At 31.0% G+C, this 15,648-nt stretch overlaps 1 protein-coding gene across 24 annotated transcripts in view; it reads left to right on the top strand.

Moving 5' to 3' along the window:
* Nucleotides 1-15,648, top strand: part of LOC127725762 (rho GTPase-activating protein 20-like) — a 190,903-nt gene that overhangs the window by 95,302 nt on the left and 79,953 nt on the right. Inside the window, exon 1 of one of the 24 annotated variants that reach the window (XM_052233004.1) lies at nucleotides 3,681-4,763. The exons of the other annotated variants lie outside the window; for them this stretch is intronic. Within the exon in view, the coding sequence (XP_052088964.1) occupies nucleotides 4,092-4,763 (672 nt within the window). The 5' untranslated portion in view covers nucleotides 3,681-4,091. Of the gene's footprint in view, nucleotides 1-3,680; nucleotides 4,764-15,648 lie in introns of those variants that run through there. 24 annotated transcript variants of the gene reach the window in all.

Below are 15,648 nucleotides of genomic sequence, written 5' to 3'. Positions count from 1 at the left end.
CAAGGTTAAGTTTTGGTGGTCAAGTCCATATCTCAGATACTATAAGCAATAGGTCTAGTATATTCGGTGTATGGAAGGACTGTAAGGTGTACATGTCCAACTGGCAGGTGTCATCTGACCTTGACTTCATTTTCATGGTTCAGTGGTTATAGTTAAGTTTTTGTGTTTTGGTCTGTTTTTCTTATACTGTATGCAATAGGTCTACTATATTTGGTGTATGGAATGATTGTAAGGTGTACATGTCTAGCTGGCAGGTGTCATCTGACCTTGACCTCATTTTCATGGTTCATTGGTCAATGTTAAGTTTTCATGGTTAAGTTTGTTTCTTAGATACTATAAGCAATAGGTCAACTATATTTAATGCCTAAATTGATTGTAAGGTGTACACATCTGTCTGGCATGGTTCATCTGACCTTGACCTCATTTTCATGGTTCATTGGTCAATGTTAAGTTTTCTTGTTTAAGACTGTTTCTTAGAAACAATAAGCAATAGGTCAACTATGTTTGGTTTATTGAATGATTGTAAGGTGTACATGTATTTCTCGTTTGGTTTATCTGACCTTGACCTCATTTTCTTGGATCATGTTAAGTTTATGTGTTACTAGTAGTAAAGCTTTGTATTTAGGACTATTAACATAAAATCAATGGTTATTAAAGAAGGCGAGACATTTCAGCGTGTGCACTCTTGTTTCAATATGGTTGTAAACGAAAATACTAAATAGATAATTAATAATTGATATAAATTCATCTTATTATGTTTTATTATTTATTTGAATAAAGTGAAAAATGTATGTAGATCTTTGTCAACATGGAAGAGACTGTATGTTGTTTTATGTAAATATACCACATAGATATATACTGAAGTTTTAATCATTAGGAACATGCATCTTAGGTCAGTCATGGTCTTTAGGTACTGATACAGTTAAAACTAATATTTGATTAAAGTGATATTAATGCTATATTCAACCACAGCAGTGTCTTTTTTTATTACTTTTGCATGCTTCATGGAAAGGGGAGAACTATAATATAGCCAGTAATATGGTATATTACTCTCATTGAAAATAAATTTTGTTTCTAAATATTTTTTTTGTTGATTTTATATATCCAGCAGAGTCTTAAAGATATAGGAAAAATTCTCAGTGATATTCATATAAAAAATCGTCCAGTGTGTAATGAAATAAATGTTTAATAGAATAAGATATAACAAGATCCTAGACCAGTTGACGTCTTATGTTCAGATTATTTACTAGTTGGTTATTTAATTTGAATTGCTTCTATATTTGAAATTACATTTACTCATGTATATATGCAAACATTTCAGGTTGCCTCGGTAGCCAAGTGGTCTAACTAGTTCATATACAGCAATCACTAGCCTGTCAATACAGAGGTTTGGGGTTCTTAATTGACTAGAATTGCTAATTTTCCTGACCAAGGTTGTTTGTTCTTATCACACACTCTGGCTTACTCCACCACTAAATACTGGCTGCCTAGATATAGCCAGTAGTGCTAAAATTGGCATTCAACACCAACAATCAATAATCAATCAATCAGACATCTAAGTTGATTTTTTTTTGCCATTTGGTTGCTGTCTCATTGATGAATCATCTAATGTCTCCTTTTAATCATACAACCATGTTGTAAATTAGTTGGTTGTGGCAGCCGAATTAATGTTTTATTACCGGTACAAGGATTTATTTGTATGTTAACAGTTGGGAAGACTCAACTAGATATAATTGGTGTTTATTATAAACAGAGTTCTACCTGAAGTGAGTTGGTAGGTCTGTATAAGTATAAATCATATCATTCATTTGAAAGGGACCAAAAAGGGGAATAATTATGCATAACAGGGTCCCAATATATATGTTATGAAGGGATTGTAGATCTCCCTTTTCTTTAATGTCACAGTTCTCAAAATAGAACTTGTAGTTACAGCACATAACAAACATGAAACATATATTTTTTTCACTATAAGAAGTAAGGGGATATCCCAATGGGACACTTTAGTAACATAATATTCTTTGGTGAATGGCAGGGGTAAAGTGAAGTGACGAAGAATTCAGTCAATGTTATTAATGAGACACTTTTATAATCTTGTCAAACTGAAACTTAATTTTTGTATACGTAAATCCCTTCAAAGCTGAAAATAGCATATATGTAAATCGAACGATTATAAACTCTATAGAATACATAAACATTGTAAAAGTTCTGTTACATACTTAATTCTATTGATTTGAAATGTAATGTTTGACAATATTTCTTGAGTCGGGAGATAAAAATATGAACATGATGTGCATTTAAGAACCATACTATATCTTTCGCTTTACGTTTAAAGGATATACAGCTTGTGACCTTTTGTGCACTATTCTCGAGTCTAATGGAAATATGATTGAGTTTATTTATACTGTGGCGTGAGTGTAAAGAACATTGTACAAGTTTTCCTTTCACTATGTACAGTATTATATATGCTATCATGTCCATAAATTATTTACATTTAATTATGAAGTTTTAATATTAAAAGTTATGTATCTAATGTTTATATGGAGATTAAAATCAAGTTAGTATTATCATTTGTGATAAACCATGAAAGTTTAAACAAGAGAAATTTTAAATATACATGATCTATCTGAAGGGATGTAATATTGGACAGTATTTTACCAGGATCTCCCTACTAAAGGTTTCTGATAAGATAAATTGAGTCCATACATTAGTTACAAAGATGACCGAATAAGACAACAAAATCATAGGAATTACAACTGGAGTTAAAATTATACTTTATATTGATGTCTAAACACAACAAATTAATGCAAAAGTGATGTCTAGACGCGGAGACTTTGTGCATGTTCGTTGTGTTGTATTGTAATACCATCGCTGATAGAATCAATGTTTAAACAAGTAAATGATATATACAGAAGTTATGAACGAGAACCATAAGTGGGACTTCATTCCCGATAAAATTTATTTACATTTATAACAAGAGGGAATTTATAGATATACAAGTATTTAAATGACAATAGTATGACAATTTTGAACATGTGGGATGAACAAGTTTGTTTTTGTAATACTACAATTATACAGGAATATAGTATTAAGGATTTGTTAAGGTAAACACAAAATACAATAGGAACATATAACATTCCAAACAGATTATCTGGACAACCAGCTGGGCAGTGTTTTAATTTCATGGACGCGGTCAGCTGATTTGGTTAAAATGTGGTGTTGATTTCAGTCCAGAAAGTTTTTCATGTCACAGAGGTGGAAGACCTAAAAAGTCAGGGTTGAGATATTTGATCGGCAGTGAGATTAGTTTTAAGTGCTGTGCATAATTTTATAAAGCTTAGACTTCTTAAGGAGAGTTATGTATGTGTGAAAATAGTAAATAATTCAGGATTTTTTTCTGACATACTAGATGTTTTTGGTTGACTGAACCTAGTGTTGGCCATATATAGAGGTAATTTTGTACATTCATAAAAGAAAGTTTCATATCGTATGCGATGAACTTCCAAGATAATGATCGACTCTAACTATCACACATAATTATGCAATTTCTTCAAAGTGAAATATTAATTTCAAATTTGAGGATAATTTGTGACTGGAATAACCATAGGTAAATCAATTATCTTTACTATGTGAAATATTATATACTTGGTCTGATTTCTTACATTTCTGGGACACCATTTTTTGACTAATTTGGTAACTTAATGTAAAATCATTGTAGTGTATATGAATAACCAGACATTTACATTTACTTCAAATTAGACTGGTAGATATGTTTTCATGATAAATTTTCTTCACTTGGATGACAATATTGGGTTTCTTACCTGGAGGTGTTAATTTTGTACCTGTAAAAAGTTGTTTATTTCTTACCTAAAATAATGACCAGGTGAGTTATAATCACAATCAACATAATTGACTTTAATGCAAAAACTTTTAACCATTGTATTAAAGGACTGAGGAATTTTACAACTTTTATGTACATTTCAATGGATTTTTGGATATTTATAAATAGCAGGAAACATGTGACTTGATGGATTGATATTAGTTTTGTGATGGAATTCATTTAGTTTAAAAAGTATGAATATACGTTGGTAAACATGGCATACAGACAGTATGCATCATCTGAATCTCTGGAGGTGGTTGATAGTCCCACCCTATCAACACGCAGCCTCCCGGGGGTTTATAAAAAAAGGTATTTACAACTGAGTGATGAAGATTCTCTTTGCTCATCATACGAATGTTTGAATGATATTGCTGGTAATCGAAGGATACAACTGATATCCACGTCGGATAGTCAGAGTCTGTCTGACATGTCACCAGTGTCAGCCTCTGGTGACTCCCCAAGATTACCCAATACATCTGTTAACTATGGCAAGAAACGTAGAGCTCCTTTACCACCAGTTCATATATCTATGAAAGAACCTGAACATTCAAAACGTCAAACACAGGATGATTTCTATTTAGAAAGAAGGTTATCTAGAATTGAGGAGGATATAGAAAAGAGGAGACGACCCAGATCAAGCTTTGAGACTCCTTTAATAAATGTACATTCACCAGAGGATATATCTCCACGTTTGTCCTCATCACAACGATTTCGTATGAAGGCAGCCATGATATTGTCATTACATTCACCCAAACTTAATCGTAGGGAGGGCTCAAAGAGAAAAGGCAAGAAGAAACTTTTAAATCAGTCATTTGAGGAGCTTAATCCAGATGATGTTGTGTGCTGTTTTGTGTCACCAGATTTACATGAAGAATATGATTTTGAGGTAGGCATTTTATAATGAATTATAAGGTGACTTTGAGATGAAGAACAGCAAAAAAAAAACACTGTTTCTTTTTTCTGTGCATGTAATGATTTTTTGTCATGGATGGATATGCCCATATCATTTCTTTTGTATTCAGACAACAGTGTCTATTGTTTCAGACTGTTTTTTTTATCTCTAGATTTGTTTTGGGTATTTATATTGTTTGGTTGCTGTCTCATTGATGTTCACTCCACATCATCTTTTATTCATACAGTATTGAATTTAAGATACAGGTACGCAGACATAATGGTACAGATATATGTCATCTGCTTTGTTTTAGGGTTTTTTCCCTCCTTTTCTAATAATTTAAAAGAATGGTTAATTTTAACAGCTGATTATTTTTTTTTATTTAGTCATTCCTTATCAATAAATTATAATTGTAATAATACAAGTAAATATTTTTTCCCTATCAGACTCACTGCAGCAAGCCTTAATCCATAAGGACACATATGTTCACATTTATTCATTCATATACTTAATAAATGTATTGTGCATAAATTATGTAATAGGTGTGCTAAGAATACTATTTTTTTTAAAAGGTTTAATTATTAGAGATTTAAAATGTAGAGTTGTTTAAAAAGCGTGGGATTGTTATACAAATAAAGGACAAAAGTACTTTGTCTGTAGTTTGATGTTTTCTTGTAAACTTACTTTAGATCCATTTTCAAAAATATTGGAAATTAAAACAAAAAAGTTAGTACATGTACATTAAAAAAATTATGATTTTCTAAGAAGTGAACACACTATAGGGAAATGTGTTTAGAACACATATATCAGCTTTTTTCATTCAAATACTTGAAACAGAAAAAATACTATTACTTATTCTACCAAAGTTTGCAGGGAAGTTGTTTTGAATAGAACAAAAATGTGAACATGTTCTGAGAAAGTCTGAATTAGTGTCCAGTGCAAACATTTCAATAATAGTTGTGAAATTCTTCGTAATTTAAGTTATTCTATACCTAACAATTATATTTAAAACCTATCTTAATCTTCATCTAAATGCTAAGTACTCAGTAATAATGGAAATGTTGTTTTAGGAATTATAAACTGAACTTTGGATTGAATTTTTTAAAAAGGTTTGAAAATAGGATTTCAGATTTATCATGGCAATTATAAGTAGTAATCATTTATGTCATCAAGAGTCAAAGCGGGAGACGTCTGCCATGATAAGGTTCCTATGTTTTGAATGTCTTTCAGTGAGGGGCCAGTGTCCTAATTGATATCTTTTGTTTTTAATTGATACTTTTTGTTTTTAATTGATATTTTTTGTTTTTTATTTGTCAGACAGTCAAAAAGGAGTTAAAGTTAAACTGTCTGGCAAAAACTAATACAAGGGATCATCTGTGGAATAAGATAGTTGTCTGACAGTAATATCAGTCATAATGGCAGTATCTTAGTATTGTTGCCTTTCACACAGTATTATCAGTTACAACAGCAGTATCTGGCACATGTTTTTGCCTTTCACCTAGCTATATTTGACATAATGTGATTACCTTACATTATTAGATGCTATTGTCTGGAATAGACCTGACCTTTTAGCATTAATAGCATTCATAATGGTAATGACTGGCATAAGTTATGTCTTTCACACAGTTATATCTCAATTATTGCTATTTTCTGGCATAGGTCTTAGACAATGCCTTGCAACAGTACTAAATAGAACTGACATAATGTTAGTATTTGGCATAGGTCTTGCCTTTCAACAAATATAACTGACATAATGTTAGTATTTGGCATAGGTCTTGCCTTTCAACAAATATAACTGAAATAATGTTAGTATCTGGCATAGTTCTTGCCTTTCAACAAATATAACTGACATAATGTTAGTATCTGGCATAGGTCTTGCCTTTCAACAAATATAACTGACATAATGTTAGTATCTGGCAAAGATCTTGCCTTTCAACAAATATAACTGACATAATGTTAGTATCTGGCATAGGTCTTGCCTTTCAACAAAAATAACTGACATAATGTTAGTATCTAGCAAAGGTCTTGCCTTTCAACAAATATAACTGACATAATGTTAGTATCTAGCAAAGGTCTTGCCTTTCAACAAATATAACTGATATAATGTTAGTGTCTGGCATAGGTCTTGCCTTTCAACAAATATAACTGACATAATGTTAGTATCTAGCAAAGGTCTTGCCTTTCAACAAATATGACTGACATAATGTTAGTATCTAGCAAAGATCTTGCCTTTCAACAAATATAACTGACATAATGTAAGTATCTAGCAAAGGTCTTGCCTTTCAACAGTTATAACTGATATAATGCTAGTATCTGACATCAGTTAGATGTCTGGTTTGGGTTTTTGTGCTGTTGAAGGTTGCTGTGTAATTGACATGCAGTTCATATTTCTGTTTATTCAAATATATCTTAAGTGGCAAAGGCATTGGTTTCCACACTTATATCTGACACAATGCTTATGTCTGGCATATTTAGTTAGGCCTTATAACTGTTACAGTGAACATAAAGTATCTAGCATAAAGTGGTTTTTAGATGATTAAACAAGTGGCTAGTATACAGCTTTTTAGCTTGTTGTTTTGTAGCATTTAAGACAAGCTAGTTAGAAATTATCAGGCATGAGCTATTGATGATATGAGGACAGGTTCATTTTTATGTACCGCCTTGTTGGTCTCATGGTAGCATGTTTGCCTTGAGTGTGGGAGGTCGTGGGTTTGAACCCTGACCACGTCAAACCAAAGACTTTAAAATTGGTATTTGCTGCTTCTCCGCTAAATATGCGGCATTAAGTAGTAAGAGCAAAGAGTGGTCAGCTCAGAGTCGGTATAACGTGTCCAGATAAGGTGACAAGTCTTCCTGCGAACTGTTACCTTTTGAACTAGCACGTTAAAAATTCGTCTCATGTTGGTATACCGGTAGTACTAAGCAGGTTAAAGATTCATATTACATTAACATGTTCTTGTCCTGAATATGTATATTAATTTTGCTACTGGACGTTAAGCAGTCATCCATCATCATCATCATCATTTTTATGGAAAAATAAGTTGTTTTACAGGATAAAAGACAATGGGACAAGTTTGGAAAGTTCCTTGTGTTGTAGTAGTCATTAGACATGGTGTTATGTTGTAGATCATTATACAGTATGCTATCAGACTATAGGCTAGAATTTTTCATGAGCTTTTTGTTTTGTTATATGTCAGACTACTACTATAAGTCCTGGATGTGCACATTGGGACGTACAAGTCTGACTGACTACTACTAAGTCCTGGATGAGGACATTGGGACAAGTTTGACTGACTACTACTAGTCATGGATGAGCACATTGGGACAAGTATGACTGACTAGTACTTAGTCCTGGATGAGCACATTGGGACAAGTCTGACTGACTACTACTTAGTCCTGGATGAGCACATTTGGACAAGTTTGACTGACTTCTTTATTGTGTTGAGGCATATTAAAGACATTTGGGTAATGTCAGTGGTATAATGTTGCTTTGTGGCACTCTAGACAATTCATAGTGCAAAGATTGACCATATATATTGTAATGATCTTATATTTACCTTGTATTGTCATTAATTACTACACATTACACCAATTAACAACATGGGAAAATATTGACAACACGGAAACCACAGGGTATTTGTTAGGCGTTAGTTTGTTACATGATCTGTAAAAACCTATCAAAATCAGGAGAAAGCATCTGTTTTCAAAGTAACTGTCAAGTAAAGAAGATACTGGTGACAGAAAACTTCAAAATTACTTGACAATTTTAAGGCTTACATTCACCTGGAGATTTAGAACCATACTTGGACTACTTATATTTGTGTGTTATCTGTGGATAAAGAAGGAATTAAACGGAGAAATACTTGATTAAAGAACTGTTGTCTTTTAAGGAAGTATAAAAAATAAAATGGATGACATTGAATGTTTAAAGCACACAAATAAAGCATAATTTTTTTTATGTTACACTAAGGAGCAAAAAATTGGATAGTAAGTGAAATTGGAAGGAAATTACAAGTTTTAATCATGTTTTTTAAGGACCTTCTTATGAATATTAGATAAATATTGTGCAACTAATGTTTATTATTGCATAAATGACATAATTTTTTGCACGATCAATATATTTATTTGTAAATTACAACACTTTATTTCTATAAACAACTTGAATCCTCCAAAATGTCACGGAAGTGACCGTATTTATAGTTGGAGTTTCAAAGGTGTTAATTAAAATGCAAATTAATGCTAATTAGTAAAAAATAATAAAATTCAATCCCTTTGAACATAATGTTACACAGTGCATATTTCATATTTAATATTCTTTCATGATACATAGAGTATGCTTTGTTTTTTTAACGTAATAAATGTTTGGTTGATTTTTCCCTGTTGTGGTTTCTATGTGTTTGTTTATCTGACCCAAGAGAAAGCAGAATCCTGTTCAGATTATGAAATCCTAAATACCTATATGGTTTTTCTTTAAAGTATAATCCTGTTCTAGATACTGGGGTGCTTTTCACAAAAAATCTTACTATAGAAATTGGTTGTAAGTTATACTGAAATGTTCATGAATAATAGAAGTATTTTTTATCCTAAGATTTTTTGTGAAATTAATTGCAGTATTTTAAATATGTTGTATGAGTTCAACCATCAGGTCGCATCATAGAAACATCTAGAACACAAAATTTTTATCTAATGTGAGTTTGGAACAGTAGAATTCAGCTTAAGAAATTAACAAATTAGATATCATTTGTGAGGGAAAAATCAGAAAATGGGTGATTTAATAAGATTAAATTACACTGCTCAAATCCCAAACTTCTTTATTTTTTAATAAAAAATTTTCAGTGTCAGTTGCATCTTTCTATATGTGCCTTCATTATTGTGGATTTTTCTCCAGTTCCCTCTGTATATTCTTCTAATTGTTGATACATATAGGAGAAAGAATACAAACTAAGACCAAATATAAGTTTTATTACACCTATGTAAAATATGTCCGAGATATTAATGTTATCATGACTATAACAAATACCATCTTGTAGGTTACAGTCATATTTTTCAATGATAAATGTATATGATGGAGTTATATATATAATCCATGGTATATGAACTTAATGTGATAAATTGTGTACTCTAACTGTTTTAAGATGACCCTTTTTATAGTCTGACATCAATTTTCTTAGCCTTGCTATGCATTCTAATCTTTTTTTTTAACATGGATGTAGAAAAATAATGTAGTGCAATAAAATATTGGAAGTTGGTTAAAAAAAAAACAACATTTTTTTTACATTTACATCACATTGATCTGCATTCTTTTCTTTTTATCCAAAGCTAGAAATTAAAAAATCTATAATCATTGACACCATTGTTAAATAGGTTCACATTCACCCCAAGATTTAGAACCATATTTGGACTACTTATATTTGTGTGTTACCAGTGGATAAAAAAGGTATTAAAAGAAGAAATACTTAATTAAAAAAACAGTCATCATTTAAGGAAGTTAAATAAAACACAGTAGATCTTTAGAAAATAAAATGAACTCAAAGTTATATGTTTTCAGACGATCAATGATATTGGTTTCTTACAAAGCATAAATCTTAGACAAATTTATATAACTTCTTTGAACATTTAAAAGTATATATATATATATATATATATATTCTATGAAATCAACCAGATTTGGGAACTACCTGGTACATAGAGTACAATTTCACAGTAGAAACTTATTTCTTCCTTCTGATAAAAGATTCTGGATTTATTTATTGACCAAGTTGCATATAATTCTATACCCATTAGTTTTGACGTAATATTATAATGTATACAGGTGATAATATTAAACACCTACACTTTAGAACCATTTTAGATTCTTGACTGATGATAATTACATAATTCTAGCTTTTTTTCTACCTGTTTCTTTCAATGCAAATATTTGAGCTGTGACTGGACAAAATTTATGTTTAAAATGGCAAATGCAGAAAATAAATATGTAAACTGATGCATATTGTGAAAATATTCTGACCAACACCCATTAAGGGAGAGTCTTATTCTCTACCATTACGTGTCAGGCATATGGTTTTATTATTACATGTTGTCAAAATAACTATAAACTGTCAACAGATTATGACAATTAAGCCTAAAATTGGTTGTCCTTTTTGACCTGGCTCCTGTAGCTTTCTCGGTTGTGGCATTGAAGTAGCTAGATATGATACACTTAGTATACCAATTCAGGTCTCTTTACTTACAAGTAGAATTTGCAATGACCATACCATTTAGGGTTAATATCAAGTTTCTAAAATAAGGGTACTTGGCAGTTTCCAGAGGAATACAATTTCTGTGAGAGTGATAATTTTAGACAATGAGGAGTCTTGTCTACCATATATTTTTATGTAGTTGTACCAAAGGCACCCTTCATAGCCTTGTACTGATAGTTCCCTCTGTTTTGAATTTTTAAAATATAATGAATCTGTTATTGGTCTTTTAAATATTTTAGTGACATGAATATAAATCTTTTTTTTCTGAATCCACAATACATGTTTTGACATACCGATCCATCAATGTATTGAGTAGATGTGGATAAGATCTAAATGGTATGATGATATCTTCTAAATCTAGATTTATATCACCAAATAATACAGTTCACAACCTGGTTAAGAGAAGGTGTTAGCGTGGAAACAAATTACTGTAGAGATTAAAAAATCAGTCAAAAAATGTCATTACAAAATCTGTCCGCCCCATGAAAACAAGGTGGTATCATTTTAACTTTTAATACAATCTATGGTTAACTGTCCTTGAACTGTTCATTCAACCCCAGTTTGCTCTTTAGCATTTTTTTTTATAACTTTTTTGTGAATTTTTCACTCTGCATAACCTATAGATGTGGGTACATTCATCAGAGGAACAAAAACAAACATAAATGGCATATTTAATTGAAGACCAGATTTTTGTTATGCCAAGAATAAGAGCTAGGAAAGGTCAAGAAAAGTATTATTCCAGACCAAGCACCATTTATAGCTTGACATATTTTTTAAACATTCATACAGTGAGCTGTAATTGTTCACATCTTTGTCATTTGGTCTTTATGGATAGTTGTCTCAATGGCAACCATACCACATCTCCAAATTTTTGTATGTGTCTAATGTTAAAGATTTTTCAGTGAAGAGAGTCTCAGCAATAGTTACTTTTTATAGACTTTTTCATGATTTATTTTTCCTGACATAAATATGAAAGATTTATTTATTGAAGACTTATATTTTAAGGAACCATCCTGGATAAAAAAAAATATTTGATGATGTAGATTATGATCTGAAATAGTTCATGACCACTATTAAATTTTCATGACACATACATTTCATTCATACTTTTAATAACATCCTTATCAATGGAGGATATTAAATTTTAGAATTTGAAAAAAATATTAAAATGGTATTTTTAATCTTTTCAATTTTAATGGTGCACAATGTTTAAAATATGTTTTTACAATAGAAAAGAAACCACAATAATTTGTTTGGGAGGGTCATTAAAATTACATCAGTGATTGATGAAATGAAATTAACAACTTAATTACTGATATCAGTTAAAAATATTGGTTATTGGTGGTTGAATAATTATTGTAAAAATGTTTTAAATTGTGAAGCATGTCATTCACATCTTACATGAAGTCCTTGAGATTCCAGAAAACATTACCAACACAATCAAGGCTTTTGTTGCAGCTATCAAAATATTTACTCAGTTGTGTAAACCAATATCATCCAAAAAAATCAATTAACCACTATTATATGATTGAATTTTGAACAGATATATCATGTTATGGAGGGGTATTTACGAAAAATACCAGTCAAGGGACGGTGAAATTTCCCAAGCCGCTAGGCGAGGGAAATTTGGTCCCAAGACTAATATTGATAGTGGCAAATTCACCGGCAGTGGTGAAAAACAGGCAAATTCGTTTGAAATGAGGAAAAAATGTTAGAATATGCAAAAAATACACTGGCTAACAACCAATCAAAATCCTGCATTCTTATATAAGGTGTAATTAGTCCATAAATAGTGTTTATAATCTAAGCAAAGAAACAATATATTATTTCAAGGAACATGGCAGTTTGATGGTCAGCCAATTGCTGTTGATTTCATTCTGTCAGGTCAATTGAAATTAAGGACTTTATGATTTTGACAACAAGACCATATAAAAGTAAGAATTTGATTCCATCTTTTATGTAGTCCAAGTATAAGCTCTTATGGGCTTTTCTATAAATCTTAAAAAGTATGTACAGAACAATAAAACATGCAAATTATTTAAACATACTAAAACCTGACAGAAAAATAGTTATATATGTTATCAGTTGAAGTGTAGGGTAATAAATCAGCTCTCTATGTGACAATTCCATGCTGGAAGTCTAATTTTGACTTATAAAAATATAACTTATAAATATGATAATAATTTTTTTTAAATTAATAAGTAAACATGGTGAAACTATAAAAACAATTCTTCATCTTGCATCTGTCATATATAGAGCTTTTCTATTTGTTAGGTTGCTGTCTTGTTAATGTGAACCCACAGCTCCTTTTATTCATTATAAACTATACCACAGAGAACCATTAGCAAATTGTACTGTCGATTTGAAGTAGGTGTCATTTGGAAGCTTATTGCAACACCATTTACAATTCATGGAAGCTAAAGTGTAAAACCTTGAACTTTTGACTAAGATTGATCACCATTCTTTCTGGAAAGGAGGCTGCTATGTTTTCCTTTGATTGTTCTCATATCATCTCATCTTATGTTTCGTTGTTTATACAAATACAAAGTATGTCTGGAAAATAGTTTGTTTGGTGAAACCCTATAATTTTGGTCTATGATTACAAACCTTTTTATGGACTTTACAAATAGTTGTCAAATAATTGTCACAATTTATTTTACGTAGAAATAAATGGATCGCCGAAAGACTAACAATGCTTGTAACTTTTGTGAAACCATATAATGTTGGGCATTATTATGACCAGTAGTCAGCTGTCAAATATCACAAATCAAATATTGATAATGAACACTCTAGAAATAGGCGTTGAATGTGTACCTGGCATTTATTTCAGGCTTTGGTCATATTGGGTTACGTCACCTTTAGCTGACCGTTAACACATCCCTCTTTTATTGTTTTCTTTTCAAAAGCTAAATCATTCATGACGGTACTATTTGTAGTTGACTGGGTATCGTTTTCCTCCAAGTTTGTTTATTCCCACCGTGTAGATGATTATATGTCCGAGAAGAGATTGAGGAGTTTGTTGTCAACAGTCAAGAAGATATTTCATTGTGAAAAGATTTCTAATAAATAAATATGTTGTATTCTGTAACAAATTCCTTTTATATTGAATTCATTGTTGTTGTAATCATGATACTTAGTTAATTTGATTCAGCTTCATACATCTTTTCAGACATTCTGGCTATTACTCTAAAGTAATATGAATTCTACCACCTTGATATAGAAATCTAGGGTCCTGCACCACATAATATTACACATGTTATACTACTTTTAAAGCATTATGGTGGTGGGGGGGGGGAGGAGGGGGGTACTAATTTTTTTGAATTTCTTAGTTTTTTCTGACCATGAAATTATTTAACAAACAAAATTTAGAAAAATTGAAAATAATCAAAAGTTTTGAGGAGAATGTATAGGATATGTATTGAAATACGCGGCTGTCAAAGGATAGAATTGGTGTGAATTTTTGGCACTTACAGCAAGCAATGTACCATGAGGCCATTGAGGCAGTCATATTATGAACAGGGTTTTGCACAAAGTATAAAGCTTTTGTCAGAAATATGACCTTGTAGTAAGTAACTAGATTAATCTCTCAAAGCTTAGGATGGTTATGAGTATCCAAGTCCTGATATTAAAATATAGAGGTGTATATAATCCCTGAGAAAGGTGAAACAAAGATTATAAAACAATACTTCAAAAGGCATAAGTTTTAATTCTGAGGGACAGTACAACTGCTGCATAGGATTACATATTATGTAATCATATTGGATTTAATATAACATGCATTTTATATTGAAATGATAAATGAATTATTCAGTTTCTATTATATAACTTATTTGAAGTGAAAAGGGGGGAAATAATAAAGAGATGTTGAGAGTACAATATCAGTTTGAAATTTCTTTTTTCTTTTTTTGGATTGGAAAAGATTAACTCTATAATGTATAATATTGGTTGGACAAATTAGAGGGACACTTAATCGCAGTATAAGCCTTTGAAGGTACATGTTCAACTGTCCCCACTCTGCATAATTTAGGTAGTGTATTAAAATTCAAAACTATTTTTCCATCAAAATTACAGTAATGTTAGATAGGTAAAGTGATTTAGGACTTATTTTTGTTTGTGTTCAGAAGCAAAATTGTCCTTACTGACAAAAATCATCACCCAATATTTGAACAAAATTTCAAACATTGAACAGGGAAATGAGACAAAAAACTTGGCATTTCCTTCTTTTTACATTAAACTGTGTTTATAAGAACTGTTTTAAAAGAAAAGCCATAATAGTCAACAGAGAACAAAAATATGTCAATTTGTATATGATATAAATGAAACTCAAATTGGGAGTTACTGGATTCTTAAACAGAAATTTATATAGTATACATATATATTGTTACTGTCTTTGACCGAGAAAATTTCTATAGGAGGTATAGATTCATGGTGTCGAATTAAAGTTTGAGTATACTATCATATATTTTGTCATGGCTTTCGAACCTGAGGTGAATTTTAAAATGTATGTTTTTGTGTTGATGATGTTATGACATGTTCCGTAACGAGTTTACTTTGTGATTATGAATGTTGAGGTCATTCAAGTCGAGATTTATACAATGTAAAAACAGGTAGAAAAAGGTCAAATAGGGAAAGTAGAGTAT

The sequence above is a fragment of the Mytilus californianus genome, unplaced genomic scaffold, assembly GCF_021869535.1.
Source record: "Mytilus californianus isolate M0D057914Y unplaced genomic scaffold, xbMytCali1.0.p SCAF_15, whole genome shotgun sequence".
NCBI classification, from domain to species: domain Eukaryota; kingdom Metazoa; phylum Mollusca; class Bivalvia; order Mytilida; family Mytilidae; genus Mytilus; species Mytilus californianus.
This window is presented reverse-complemented; position numbering and strand designations above follow the sequence as displayed.